Here is a 13461-nt window from a genome sequence, read left to right as displayed (position 1 = left end):
CAATAATTATGGCAGAGGTAGCAATCATGATTACAAACACTGATGAGGCAGATTACTTTAGCATTGTATTTTTTTTTTAACACAGGTAATCTGCTCTAAAATGTGTAGGCTACAGGCCTAAGCCAAAACTGCCACTTATGGTTTGTAATTTAAAGCTATAGGAAATTAAGCTGAAGTTACAAATCTAACAGTTGACTCAGTATGAAACAGAAATAAGAAATAATGCTTTACATAAACATTTACGAACACCTCCCACACAGATGTTTCCTCAGAACCAATGGCATAGGCTGTGGTGTAGGTGTCAGTGACACAAAATGGTGCCCTTGACTAAATTTGTCTGTATCTCCATTTTCCATCAGCGGGTTTGCATGCAACTTCTTGCAAGGCGTTATCACCATGTGAGAACATGTCATTAGTCACTAGGCTTGTCAGCCTTCATTGGAAATGTTGGTTCCATTGCGTTGCAATTGCTATTAGAAACTGAATGTTTCGGCCTAGATCTTGGCCTTTATGTTGTTTTTCAGAGAGGGATAGCCAATCAAAGGGTTAACAGGAAGTCAACATGTGCTACCTGACTACAGTATATCATCTATAGTTATATTATAGTAGAGGTTGATGGCCAATGTCCAACATTTGGTTGTATTTTGTCCAGCAGTGTCCTCTTCTTGGGGTTCCCCAAGGTTGTGTGTTCTCCTGATAATATAGCGCTATAATCAGTCATAATAACTGTCAGGGGAAAAAAACATGATTCTGATATATGCAGAGCTGATTATTTGAAGATATCATGCATTTAAAAATAAACAAGAATTAGATACATCAAGGTAAAGAATTGGTAGACAGTGCTGTGTTATCTCCAGCAGGCGGGACTCCGCCCGTAAATGACCTCAAACCACCCACCCTACTCTCTTCTGCTTCTCGCAGTTGTGTTACTCACCAGAGTGTCACCTTGTGTGCTAAGAGTTGTCAATGGTAGCCTCGGCAGGTAGACGTCCATTGCAATGGAGTTATTTGAAACGTTGAAAAAAGTGACGCTGGATTCCTATCGCATTCATCACTTGGTTGCAGTATTTAGCTTGGTCTATGTAATTCTTAAAATCTCTAAACTTATTGTCAAAAGGAATGAATGGATTCGGGCGCTCGAGACATTCCCAGGACCACCAAAACACTGGCTTTTCGGTCATGTCCGAGAGGTAATGTTAGGTTCAAATGAGAATTTCTTTAACGTGCACATTGAGTGACTGCAAAATTGTTTCCTCCGTGTGGAACATTTTACCGTCAGCTTCAGAGGCAAGTTTCGGTGTGTCAAGCTCGTGCATTTGTTGCTTTATTTTATAAGTGCATGTTTTCTCTGTTGTCTTGCAGTTTAAAGAAGATGGGACCGATATGTATAAGGTTGTCAAATGGGGAGAGTCGTACCCCCTTGCATTTCAAATGTGGTTTGGTCCATTTGTGTCCTTCCTCAATATTCACCACCCAGATTATGTCAAAACCATCCTGGCATCAACAGGTTGGTCTCTTTGGAACGACAAGACACACATGATTTAAACTAGTTGCATCTATGTAATGTCTATCTATGGAATCTCACTACATGTGATAGAATACCCTGTTTCACTCTCTTTCTTAATAGAGCCCAAAGATGACCTTTTATATAGATTTCTAATTCCATGGATAGGTAAGGTTGCATTGTCTTTGCCAAAGTCACATATGCTACAAATATTGAACCAACAAAGTTAGATTCTATGTATTTAACTGCATATATTTTAAGAATAGGCATTTTCTAATATTCATCCCTTTGGGTGCAGTTCTGGTTTTCAATAACATTCTGACCCATGCCACTTAGGCAATTATACAGCTATGGTTCAAATGTATATTCTTTAGTTCTATTATTTTGCATGAACGTACAACATATGTGTTTCTCAGGATATGCTCTCTGTCTCTCTCTCTCTCTCTCTCTCTCTCTCTCTCTCTAGGGGATGGTTTACTGGTGTCTGAAGGTCAGAAATGGTTCCGCCACAGAAGACTCTTGACCCCTGGCTTCCATTACGATGTTTTAAAGCCCTATGTCAAACTGATGGCTGATTCTGCCAAAACTATGCTGGTGCGTTTTGTTAGCTCTACCCTAATTACTGTATAGATTGACAACCATAGCCTATTTGGGGGGAATTTCTGGATACAAAAAAACAAATTGCATAAGAGTTAAAGTTACATATTCTGCCAACTGTATTAGAATGCTGTATAGTTTGACAACTGTATTTGGAGGGAAATTCTGCATGAACAAGCTAAAGGGGGTAATTTAATAAGGGAGTGATGTACTATACGTCACTGTTCATCTTGTGCAAGTTGACTATGTCTGTCCTCTTTCTGTTCCAGGACAAATGGGAGACTCACTCAAAATCTGACGAGTCATTTGAGTTATTTGAGCATGTGAGCCTCATGACACTGGACAGCATTATGAAGTGTGCCTTCAGCTCCAACACTAACTGCCAGACAGTGCAAGGGGGAGAGAGGTCAGTCAGTTAAATGTTTTTAACCACTGCGTCATCTGCCATTTACATCTGCCCATGTTGAATATCTTGTCTTGTCAGCGTAAATGTTCTATAAATTGTAAGCCCCAACCCAATACTAACGCTTTTCTTTCTTGTCCTTTAACTAGGGCCCAGGGCCCGTATTCGCAAAAGTTTCAGAGTACGACTGCCGATATAGGATCAGATTTCCCTTTTAGATCATAATTAATACGAATATAAAGACAGAGGGGACCTGATCCTAGATCAGCACTCATACTCAGAGACTTGTTGTGAATACGGGCCCAGAGGTTTTCGGGCCAGATCACATGATCAGGAAAAACCCAAGGCCCTGTCTATCAGCAATGATTGAGTGGAAGTAACTTGTACTTTTCTGTTGTTTTTCTCTCGTTTCAGTGGAACCAACGCGTACATCAAGGCTGTATACGAGCTCAGTGATCTGGTGAATGTCCGCTTCCGGATCTTTCCCTACCACAGCGAGTGGATCTTCCAACTTAGCCCACATGGGTACAAATACAGGAAAGCATGCAATGTTGCACACAGTCATACAGGTGCGTTCTGTGAATGAAGGTTGAAATTATTATCTTAATCCCCTGTGCCAGCAGGTCTCAGCCCTGAAAACATTTAGATGTATGAATTTGACAAAGCAAATATACCCTGAAAAAGCAGCATGTATGCATTCACCTTGTGGAGTATGCCTGTATGCATTTTCCAAAGATTATACATCTTGTATTCATGTACAGCTATAGGCTCAACCATGTTATAACCATGTCATAAGAATGCGCTATGCTGCCGCTGCTATGTCTGATGCTCTCCCATGATGTGTTTCTCGAGAGCTTTTCCCTAGCCACCATGCTTCTACATCTGTGTTGCTTGCTGTTTGGGGTTTTATGCTGGGTTTCTGTATCGAACTTTGTGACATCTGTGATGTAAAAAAAAGGGCTTTATAAAATACATGTGATGTCAAATTTGATTGATGCCCTCTGCTTGTAGAGGAAATCATACGAAAGCGAAAAGAAGCCTTGACGGACGAAAAGGAACTGGGCAGGATACAGGCTAAGAGAAACCTGGACTTTCTGGATATCCTGCTCTGCGCACGAGTACGTCACACCTCCTCTTTTACGCTGCGAAACTATTATCCACCATTATGCCATTTATGCAGTCATCTAACCAGGTCATTAGGTAAAAATGGCTCCATTGGCGACGGTATAGTATGTCATTGAATGAAGCCAATTTGAAAAGAAACTCATCGTAGCCTCAAGATCGCCAGTGTGCTGGAGTTGATTTTCTATTCATTATAATCTTTCCATGCCACTGGTAACACTATAGCCTGAGTGCCAGTTTGTTTGTGCCATCCAACTCCTTGTCAGTCATTGTCATGCCAAACACATGGCTTGGCTTGAAAATGAGCAAAAGAACACAAACAGATCTGAAACCAGGCTAGTAACACTATAGGTGTGTGAGTTATACCTTTTCCATAAAATGAAGCCAAACAAGGAACAACATGCAAGGTAGAGGTCGACCGATTAATCGGAATGGCCGATTAATTAGGGCCGATGTCAAGTTTTCCTAACAATCGGAAATCGGTATTTTTGGACACCGATTTTGCTGATTTTTTTTTATTAACAAAAATGATAATTACACCTTTATGTAATCTTTATTTAACTAGGCAAGTCAGTTAAGAAAACATTCTTATTTTCAATGACGGCCTAGGAACGGTGGGTTAACTGCCTCGTTCAGGGGCAGAACGACAGATTTTCACCTTGTCAGCTTGGGGGACCCAATCTTGCAACCTTACAGTTAACTAGTCCAACGCAATAATGACCTGCCTCTCTCTCGTTGCACTCCACAAGGAGCCTGCCTGTTACGCGAATGCAGTAAGCCAAGGTAAGTTGCTAACTAGTTAAACTTATCTTATAAAAAAATATCAATCAATCATAATCACTAGTTAACTACACATGGTTGATGATATTACTAGATATTATCTAGCGTGTCCTGCGTTGCATATAATCTGACTGAGCATACAAGTATCTAAGTATCTGACTGAGCGGTGGTAGGCAGAAGCAGGCGCGTAAACATTCGTTCAAAAAGCACTTTTGTGCATTTTGCCAGCAGCTCTTCGTTGTGCGTCAAGCATTGCGCTGTTTATGACTTCAATCCTATCAACTCCCGAGATGAGGCTGGAGTAACCGAAGTGAAATGGCTAGCAAGTTAGCTCGCGCTAATAGCGTTTCAAACGTCACTTGCTCTGAGCCTTGGAGTGGTTGTTCCCCTTGCTCTGCATGGGTAACGCAGCTTCGATGGTGGCTGTTGTCGTTGTGTTGCTGGTTCGAGCCCAGGGAGGAGCGAGGAGAGGGACGGAAGCTATACTGTTACACTGGCAATACTAAAGTGCCTATAAGAACATCCAATAGTCAAAGGTTAATGAAATAATTCCTATAATAATAAATCCTATAATAACTACAACCTAAAACTTCTTACGTGGGAATATTGAAGACTCATGTTAAAAGGAACCACCAGCTTTCATATGTTCTCATGTTCTGAGCAAGGAACTTAATTGTTAGCTTTCTTACATAGCACATATTGCACTTTTACTTTCTTCTCCAACACTTTGTTTTTGCATTATTTAAACCAAATTGAACACGTTTCATTATTTATTTGAGGCTAAATTGATTTTATTGATGTATTATATTAAGTTAAAATAAGTGTTCATTCAGTATTGTTGTAATTGTCATTATTACAAATAAATTAAATTGAAAAATAATCTGATTAATCGGTATCTGCTTTTTTGTTCCTCCAATAATCGGTACCGGCGTTGAAAAATCATAATCAGTCGACCTCTAATGCAAGGATCTGATTGTTCCTTATGGTTTTCAATCCAGGACGAGGACCAGCAGGGCCTGTCGGATGAGGCTATCCGAGCGGAGGTGGACACATTCATGTTCGAAGGCCACGACACCACAGCCAGTGGGATCTCCTGGACCCTGTACAGCCTGGCCTGCAACCCAGAGCACCAGCAAATCTGCAGGGACGAGGTCATCAGCGCCCTGGAGGGGAGGGACACCATGGAATGGTAGGTTCTACAGTCCAGCACTCCTACTCTGAAATGCTTTATGAATACGGGGCCTGATTTACTGTCCTAGTTGTGTTGTATGTTAGATATGCATTCATTTGGCTGCAGGAGAGTGACATGGAGTGGAAGGCTGTTTTGTCCAGATTTATTGTTCAGAGATCATGCTGTGCGGTGTATGTTAGATATGCATTTAAGTTTCAAGGTTTTATTTGGTTATTTTACAGTCCGCAGCTACAGTATATATAAATGACTCTTTTGTTACTTTGGGGATCATTTACTGCACTCGTCTAAATCAGGGTCACACAGAGTGTTTCTTGGTGGTCTTAAACAAATCTACTTTGAAACAAAAGTATACACCTCACACACATGGTTATGGGCTTAAAGAAATTAAGACACCTGTACTATGTCAGATATAGAGTTGAAATGTATTACATTTTAAGTTTGCATCCCAATATAACACTTTATATACGTCACAGAAGACTGAAATATAACAAACTGGTTAGACATAGAAACACCAGATTTTCTTCCTAAAAAAATGTGATATTTATTCATTATGAAATTATGAAAAATATTAATAACATTCCACCATGAGGCCAAATAGGGTGCTTTTGGTCATTGATTGCAGCTAAGGGCTACACAACAACCAATAGGCTCCATGTTTGGAACTAGTGACCAAAGCCATTCCTTTATTTAAGATATAGATGGAGTAAAGGAAGGAAAATCAGGTCTGTATTTCCTCTTAGATTGGAGCCACACATGTTTACTAAAAGATAATTGATATGAAGAAAATGTTCTGTATTCTTCAGGGAAGATCTCAGTAAAATACCATACACAACCATGTGCATAAAGGAATCTCTCCGCCTCTACCCTCCTGTACCTGGGATGTCCAGGAAGATAACCAAACCCATTACGTTCTTCGATGGGAGGACTGTGCCTGAAGGTAAATGTGTACATTTAAAAAATGTTACATTGTAATGTTCCGAAGGGGACTTTTTTTGTACGTTTTATTGGACTGAGGCGAGATAGTGGTAGGAGAGTGGGTCACACAGGCAGTGGGGTCGGAACCAAACCCACGCCGACACTACACCCACCGCCCCAGGCCATACGGGGCTTTTTTAATTATAGTTTTAAATGCACAATGGCTCTGTGCCTTAAAATGAGGCTGTAAGTGGTTGCAATGGAGTCCTCCGTAACCTTTGCCTCAGTCACCGGCTATAACAAATTAAATATTAACTCACGTTTGTTTGTCTCCAGAGCCAGTTCTCCGTATAGAATTGTGATTATGTCACCAACTAGTTAGTGTGTAGAGACTAACTGCAACTTGTTTAATTCATCTTTTTCATAAACAATTATGTATTTCTAGTGGCAGTTTCTTTGACACACATTAAGCCTAGTCCTGGACTAAGTAAAATGTTTGTTGCAGGTCCTCCATTTAAAGTGTTTTTTAGTCCAGGACTAGGCTTAATCTCTGTCCTGGAAACAGGCCCTTAATATTTTTTATTGGTGCTGTTGGAGCATTCTCACCATGTTCTTCTCATCGTGTTTATTACTGACAAAAACAAAAAGTCTGTCCAGATAGCAGAGGTGCGACCAAGTCATTGTCATTGCTCTTTTGGGGCGGCAGGGTAGCCTAGTGGTTTGAGTGTTGGACTAGTAACTGAAAGATCGAATCCCCGAGCTGACAAGGAAAAAATCTGTCATTCCATCCCTGAACAAGGCAGTTAACCCATTGTTCCTAGGCTGTCATTGAAAATAAGAATTTGTTCTTAACTGACCTGCCTAGTTAAATAAAGATTTAAAAAAATGTTTTAATGGTTTCACAAGTCATAAGTCTCAAGTCAAGACCATCAAGTCAAGTCGCAAGTCCTAAACTTTGAGTCATAATATGCTCTTCACCAAATGTAATACCATTTCATATTTTTAACAAGAGTAATAGTTAGTATATTACATTTACGCAAATCATGAATGCTTTTAAAAATATCTATGTATGTATTACTTTCCAAATACAGGTCATATTTCCATGGAAATACATGGATAGCCATGAGAAAGACCCCCCCCAATAGTGATCGACTATCGAGGATCGCTATGGGGCGCAATCGGACAATGTAGGCTTGTACAGAATCGCCCAACCTTAACACACACACACATACACTCTCTCTGTGTGGTTACAGTAGGCTAACGTATGTCAAGGGTTTTAGGAACAGCAGTAATATCAGGCAGAATTTAGGTTACCAACTGCCTATCCAGTTGTAGCTCAATCTTGGGTGCAATGATCACGTTCCCGCACTGACTGTGTGGAGGCTCACTGATTTAACATTACGTTAGCCAACATGACACACTAGTAAAGTAATAAAATATATAGCTGTCGGCTATATTAGCCACGACTTACCGTTCTTTGTGCAGCTTCAAATGTCAAACAAAGTTGGAAGTTGTTGTTCCTCCGTCTGTAATTTTCTTCCCGCATGTTTTGCAAGTTGCAATCCGTTTTTTGTTGATACAGCGTCGTCTTTATATCCCAAAATAATAATTTGGGGTATCATCTTTCCAAGGGCTCCATCTGAATTCACGCGCCGACGTTCCTCTGCACTGCCAGGCACAACTTTTTCTCAGCTGGCACAATTTGATTGGCTGCTGTCCGATTCAAACTGTAATCCATTAAATGAAGAGTTAATGCGCTGCACACTTTTTTTAATAGGATCATTTTTAACATTTGGGCTTGGGGAGGGTATCAAGTCAGGTCGAGTCATAGGGCTCACGTCCAAGTCAAGTCACAAGTCATTGGTGTTAAAGTCAAAGTCGAATTGCAAGTCATCATATTTGTGACTCGAGTCTGACTCGAGTCCAAGTCATATGACTCGAGTCCACACCTCTGCCAGATAGTGTCTCTTTCTGCCTCAGTGGATGGATCCTTTTGCAGCATGGACAATATTATCACACTTTCCATAGGAAACAAAACAGATGTCAAGCCCTAACACTGTGGAAATATAATTTCTCTCTTTTTACTCCCTCTAGGTTGTCTTGTTGGAACCAGCATTTTTGGCATTCATAGGAACGCGACCGTTTGGGAGGATCCTAACGTATGCACACCATCTTTATAAACACCATTTTCTCATGAACATTTAACTGGGTTAATATAATTAATGATTAGCAGTAGAGGAAATGCTAGCTTGAGCAGCTGAACATGCGTCATAAAATCCTGTGTTTCTGGTCACAGAGGACAAGGTCTGCAGTATTGACAGGAAACAACATGAGGCTGTTACTGAGTTAGTTTGTAATGAAATCCTTGTGATCTAGCAGTAAGCCCATGGGTCTGATTTTTACTAATCTATCGCTATAAGATTCAGGGTATACACAATAGGGAACTGAAACCTGTTTCAAGGCCCCTTTATACAAGCCTGGTGGCAGTTTGTCTCACCAAGTCTGGTTTGTTTGTGCTGTCTTGTCGACTCATAAGGTCATGTTTGCAGTGACTATGAACAAGACAACATATTTGGGACCAGCTGTCTATGCACAGTCTTTCCCACTGTTTCAATTTACTATTCTATTTTATTTTCTATTCTCGTAGGCATTCGACCCACTCCGATTTCTGCCCGAGAACTCTGCAAAAAGATCACCCCATGCCTTTGTCCCCTTCTCTGCCGGCCCGAGGTTCGTTACCACACCAGTGCCACTATTTAAGAGAACAGCATTGGCAGCAGGGTTTGGTTCTCACATTAGTAGTCTGGGACTATGATGGAAGCATAGAGCTACTCATTTACCTGACTGGATTTTGGAGCCCTTCGGTCCCTTGATGCCTGTGACCTAGATCCAACCGAACTATGTTAACCCCAATTGTTGTGTCAGAGGGGGACAAATATGTTGTCTAGCATGGTCCCAGGTCTGTTTGTACTGTCTTGTTTGGCATGACAATGAAAGTAGGAGTTAGCAAAATAGCATAAATGGATCTGGGATCAGGCTAGATCCCATCCCCCTCTGATACAACAGTAGTTATTATAGGTCTGTGGAGTAGGCACAGGCTGAACTCACTTCAAAGAGCTGTAGGTTCTATCTGATGATATGGTCATGTTTTATTATGTAAAAGAGCTATAAACCTTTGATAGTCTTACTGCATAACTTATTTATTACACAGGGTGAATGTGTAGTAGTTCTACAACTAAATGCTTTCAAATGTATAGCCCACTGTGCAGGACTGGCATTGGTGAACTGTACAAATAACACTTCACTGACTCAATATGTTGTCCATGTTCGTCCGTGTTCTCTTCTCCCGCTATAGAAACTGCATTGGGCAGAACTTTGCCATGAATGAGATGAAAGTGGTGGTGGCACAGACACTCAAGCGATATCAGCTGACCGAGGACCCAATGAAGAAACCAAAAATGATTCCAAGACTGGTGCTCCGCTCACTCAATGGGATCCATCTGAAAATCAAACCTGTCAATCTTGAACCATAAGGAATGTATAGTTGAACTTGTTTTATCCGGCATAGGCTACTGCTTTATGGAATGTTCATATGATTTTTTTTGAACACGCCAATTTGCCAGGAAATGGGAAATAAAACAAATGTTAGATTTAAGGAATATTTTTCAAATATTAACTTCTCAAAGCTGTATTCAGAATTTATATTTAAATATCCATGTAAAGAGAACTTTATAGAATGTCTTCTACAAAGATGAAAAACACTAATTTATGTTACTAATATATTTTGCCAGTAACTAACTGCCTAAATGTTGTTCGTTTTTTTTCTTTTGACATATAGCCTATGGTAAGTCAATGTCCCTTTGAAAAGGAATAGGCAAAGGATTGAGATTAATGTTATTCTCAGTATTTCAAATAAACGTGTGGCACAATCCATTCATTTGCATTCTCTTAAAGGGACAGAGTGTACCCCTGTCCCTTTAAGTACAATAAGAGGTTCTTATAACATGGTTTCTTTTGGTTGTTGCCTATATGGCTTACCTCGCATGTTTGTATGGTGTTTCCAGCACGCTACCTCAAGTAACTTAAAACACTTCTTCCCTCGCTGTCACTTGAATCTACATAGCGTAATATTTGTTTCCTTACCCTGTAAGCAGGTGTGACAACAAACCATGCTCTAGTTTAGTTTCCCTGGCACAGTTTCCACACGCGGTCCCATTCAAGTCATGGGACTGACATCAGCATTTTTCAGACGTTCAAATAATCGAGAAGTGAGCTTCAGCACGAAAAATTTGAATATCAGTTCCATGAATGGGATTTGTGCCACAAATGCTAAAATGGTGCCAGAGAAACTCAACCGAAGCAGAAATTGCTGTCATACCTTAGACTCCATCGACTGCTTACAGGGTAATGAAACCAATGTCATTTTGTAATTGAGTAAACTATCCCTTTTACAATACTTATCATTTTGTATGGTAAATCCTACCATGTGGTGAAATGAATGCGTTCCTTCCTTGTCGTGGTGATTTGGGGAACAAAACTGAAAAACAGATGGTCGGAAATGCATGGTGCCACATCAGGGGCCCGTGCAGGAGGATGTAACGTTGCAGAACGTTCAGATAGAAATGTGTTGTGTAGAACAGAAATGGTCTGAATAGGGAATCGTGCCAGCTCTATCCAGTCTATTTCTGTCTGCAATAATGTGTTTTGGGGTTGGGGTCAATTCAGGATGTACACTGAAATTCCAATTCTCTTCAATTAGGAATTTGGTTTACTTTCTGAATTGACCCCAACCCTGCTACAGTGTCACATGAGTATGTAAAGAAGTCTTAACCACCACCCAACAGTTAGCATCCATGCCACTGGGTGAAGGGTCACACTATGGGCATCTGCCAGTTGATGGATTGAGAAATGCTAGGTGCGGTTTCGGCTGGCCTTCAACACATAACCGACAGACTGGCATGCTCTGGCCAACACTGATGACTGTGTTCAAAGTCCTCACAAATTAGTCTGCCTGGTCTATGTCTATGGAATAGGTTTAACACTTGGAATTCATTCATGCAACGTGCTGGTAGATACTGGTATTTAATACTAAGATGGCTACTATCCTTGGAATTAAATATTAACTGACAAAATCCCAATTGAATCATGGTGTTTGAAGATATAGGCCTACTACCATGTAAAAACGACACTATTCTGTAAACCGCACAAAAAATAAATGTTTGTGACAAAATTCAGTTTTTATTTACAGTGTATTATGTGAATAAAAAAATCCGACATCATCCGAAAGTGGGACAAAAGGTCTGGGTACACGTGTCTGTCCATCTGTACAAAGTTAATGCAAATAGCATGGCTTTTGCAAGTTCTCAAATACCACATAAATGTTTCATTAATCAGTAAAGGGGGCATCATAAGAATGTATTCTGCTGGTGTGAAAACTAACACAGTTCTTTGAACATCAAGAAGCTACATTTTGACAGTCATTTTATGGGTGCTTTGATGCAGGACCATGTGTACCACATTTGAAATTTAATCATTTCAAAAGGCCTGTGAAACAATACTCAACATCAAATAGCACCAACTGAGAACCTTACAGTCTTAACTCATGTGACCAATCCATTTTATTGGTGGCTCAGCTCAGGCCAATTTACATTGCGATATGTAAAATCTAGAGGACTTCAGGACTCACTAACATTCAGGCAGAGTTGCAACTTACAGGTTATACTGCAATCTTTTTTTATAATGGGAAGATAGTATTTAAATATACTCTGCGCAGTCTTATTAACTGTTTATTACTGAGATTGATTGTGAATGTAAACTGAGTAAACATTAAATTCTCTCCTCGCTGCACTCATCTTGATAGCACTGTAAAAATATAAACCTATAGTCCTACTTAGTCTTTAGGAAAATGGACATATCTTTTTTCAGAAACTCTGATCAACTTTTGTCAATTCCTATAATAATCCATCTTGTATAAAACAGTTCACATTACAAGTTTAACAGATTTAAAAAATAACTGTACAGTCCATTCAGAAAGTTCAGACCCCTTGACTTTTTCTGCGAAAACAAGTAATTTTTGCAAATCTATATATTTAAAAAATATATAGGAATAACTTATTTACTTAAGTATACAGACCCTTTGCAATGAGACTCAAAGTTGAGCTCAGGTACATGTAGAGCTGGCCGCCTGGCCAAACTGAGCAATCGGGGGAGAAGGGCCTTGGTCAGGGAAGTGGCCAAGAACCCAATGGTCACTGAAGGAGCTCCAGAGATCCTCTGTGGAGATGGGAGAATCTTCCAAAAGGACAACCATCTCTGCAGCACTTCACAATCAGGCCTTTATGGTAGAGTGGACAGACAGAAGCCACTCCTTCACAAAAGGCACGACAGCCCGCTTAGAGTTTGCCAAAAGGCACCTAAAGACTCTAAGACCATGAGAAACAAGATTCTCTGGTCTGATGGAAACAAGATTGAACTCTTTTGGCCTGAATGCCAAGCGTCACATCTGGAGGAAACCTGGCACCACCCCTACGGTGAAGCATGGCGGTGTCAGCATCATGCTGTGGGGATACCTTTTAGCAGCAGGGACTGGGAGACTAGTCAGGATCGAGGGACAGATGAACGGAGCAAAGTACAGAGAGATCCTGAATGAAAACCTGCTCCAGAGCACCCAGGACCTGCTCCAGAGCGCTCAGGACCTCAGTCTGGGGTGAAGGTTCACCTTCCAAAAGAACAACGACCCTAAGCACACAGCAAAGACAACGCAGGAGTGGCTTCGGGACAAGTCTCTGAATGTCCTTGAGTGGCCCCGCCAGAGACCGGACTTGAACATCTCTGGAGAGACCTGAAAATAGCTGTGTAGCAACAGTCCACATCCAACCTGACAGAGCTTGAGAGGATCTGCAGAGAAGAATGGGAGAAGCTCCCTAAATAAAGGTCTGCCAAGCTTGT

At 40.7% G+C, this 13461-nt stretch overlaps 1 protein-coding gene across 1 annotated transcript; it reads left to right on the top strand.

Annotated features, from left to right (window-relative positions):
* The first annotated feature begins 918 nt into the window (after nt 1-918).
* On the top strand, nt 919-11814 carry LOC112246631 (cytochrome P450 4B1-like). The gene is made up of 12 exons (XM_024415093.2): nt 919-1190; nt 1363-1507; nt 1628-1672; nt 1971-2098; nt 2371-2507; nt 2919-3073; nt 3516-3622; nt 5405-5595; nt 6402-6535; nt 8608-8672; nt 9161-9243; nt 9869-11814. The coding sequence occupies exons 1-12, from the start codon at nt 999-1001 to the stop codon at nt 10044-10046; spliced, it is 1560 nt and encodes a 519-aa protein (XP_024270861.1). The 5' UTR covers nt 919-998; the 3' UTR covers nt 10047-11814.
* The last annotated feature ends 1647 nt before the right edge of the window (nt 11815-13461 follow it).

This window comes from Oncorhynchus tshawytscha, linkage group LG03 (assembly GCF_018296145.1).
Source record: "Oncorhynchus tshawytscha isolate Ot180627B linkage group LG03, Otsh_v2.0, whole genome shotgun sequence".
NCBI lineage: Eukaryota > Metazoa > Chordata > Actinopteri > Salmoniformes > Salmonidae > Oncorhynchus > Oncorhynchus tshawytscha.
Note: the sequence above shows the minus strand (reverse complement) of the source record. Positions and strands in the feature narration are given on the sequence as shown.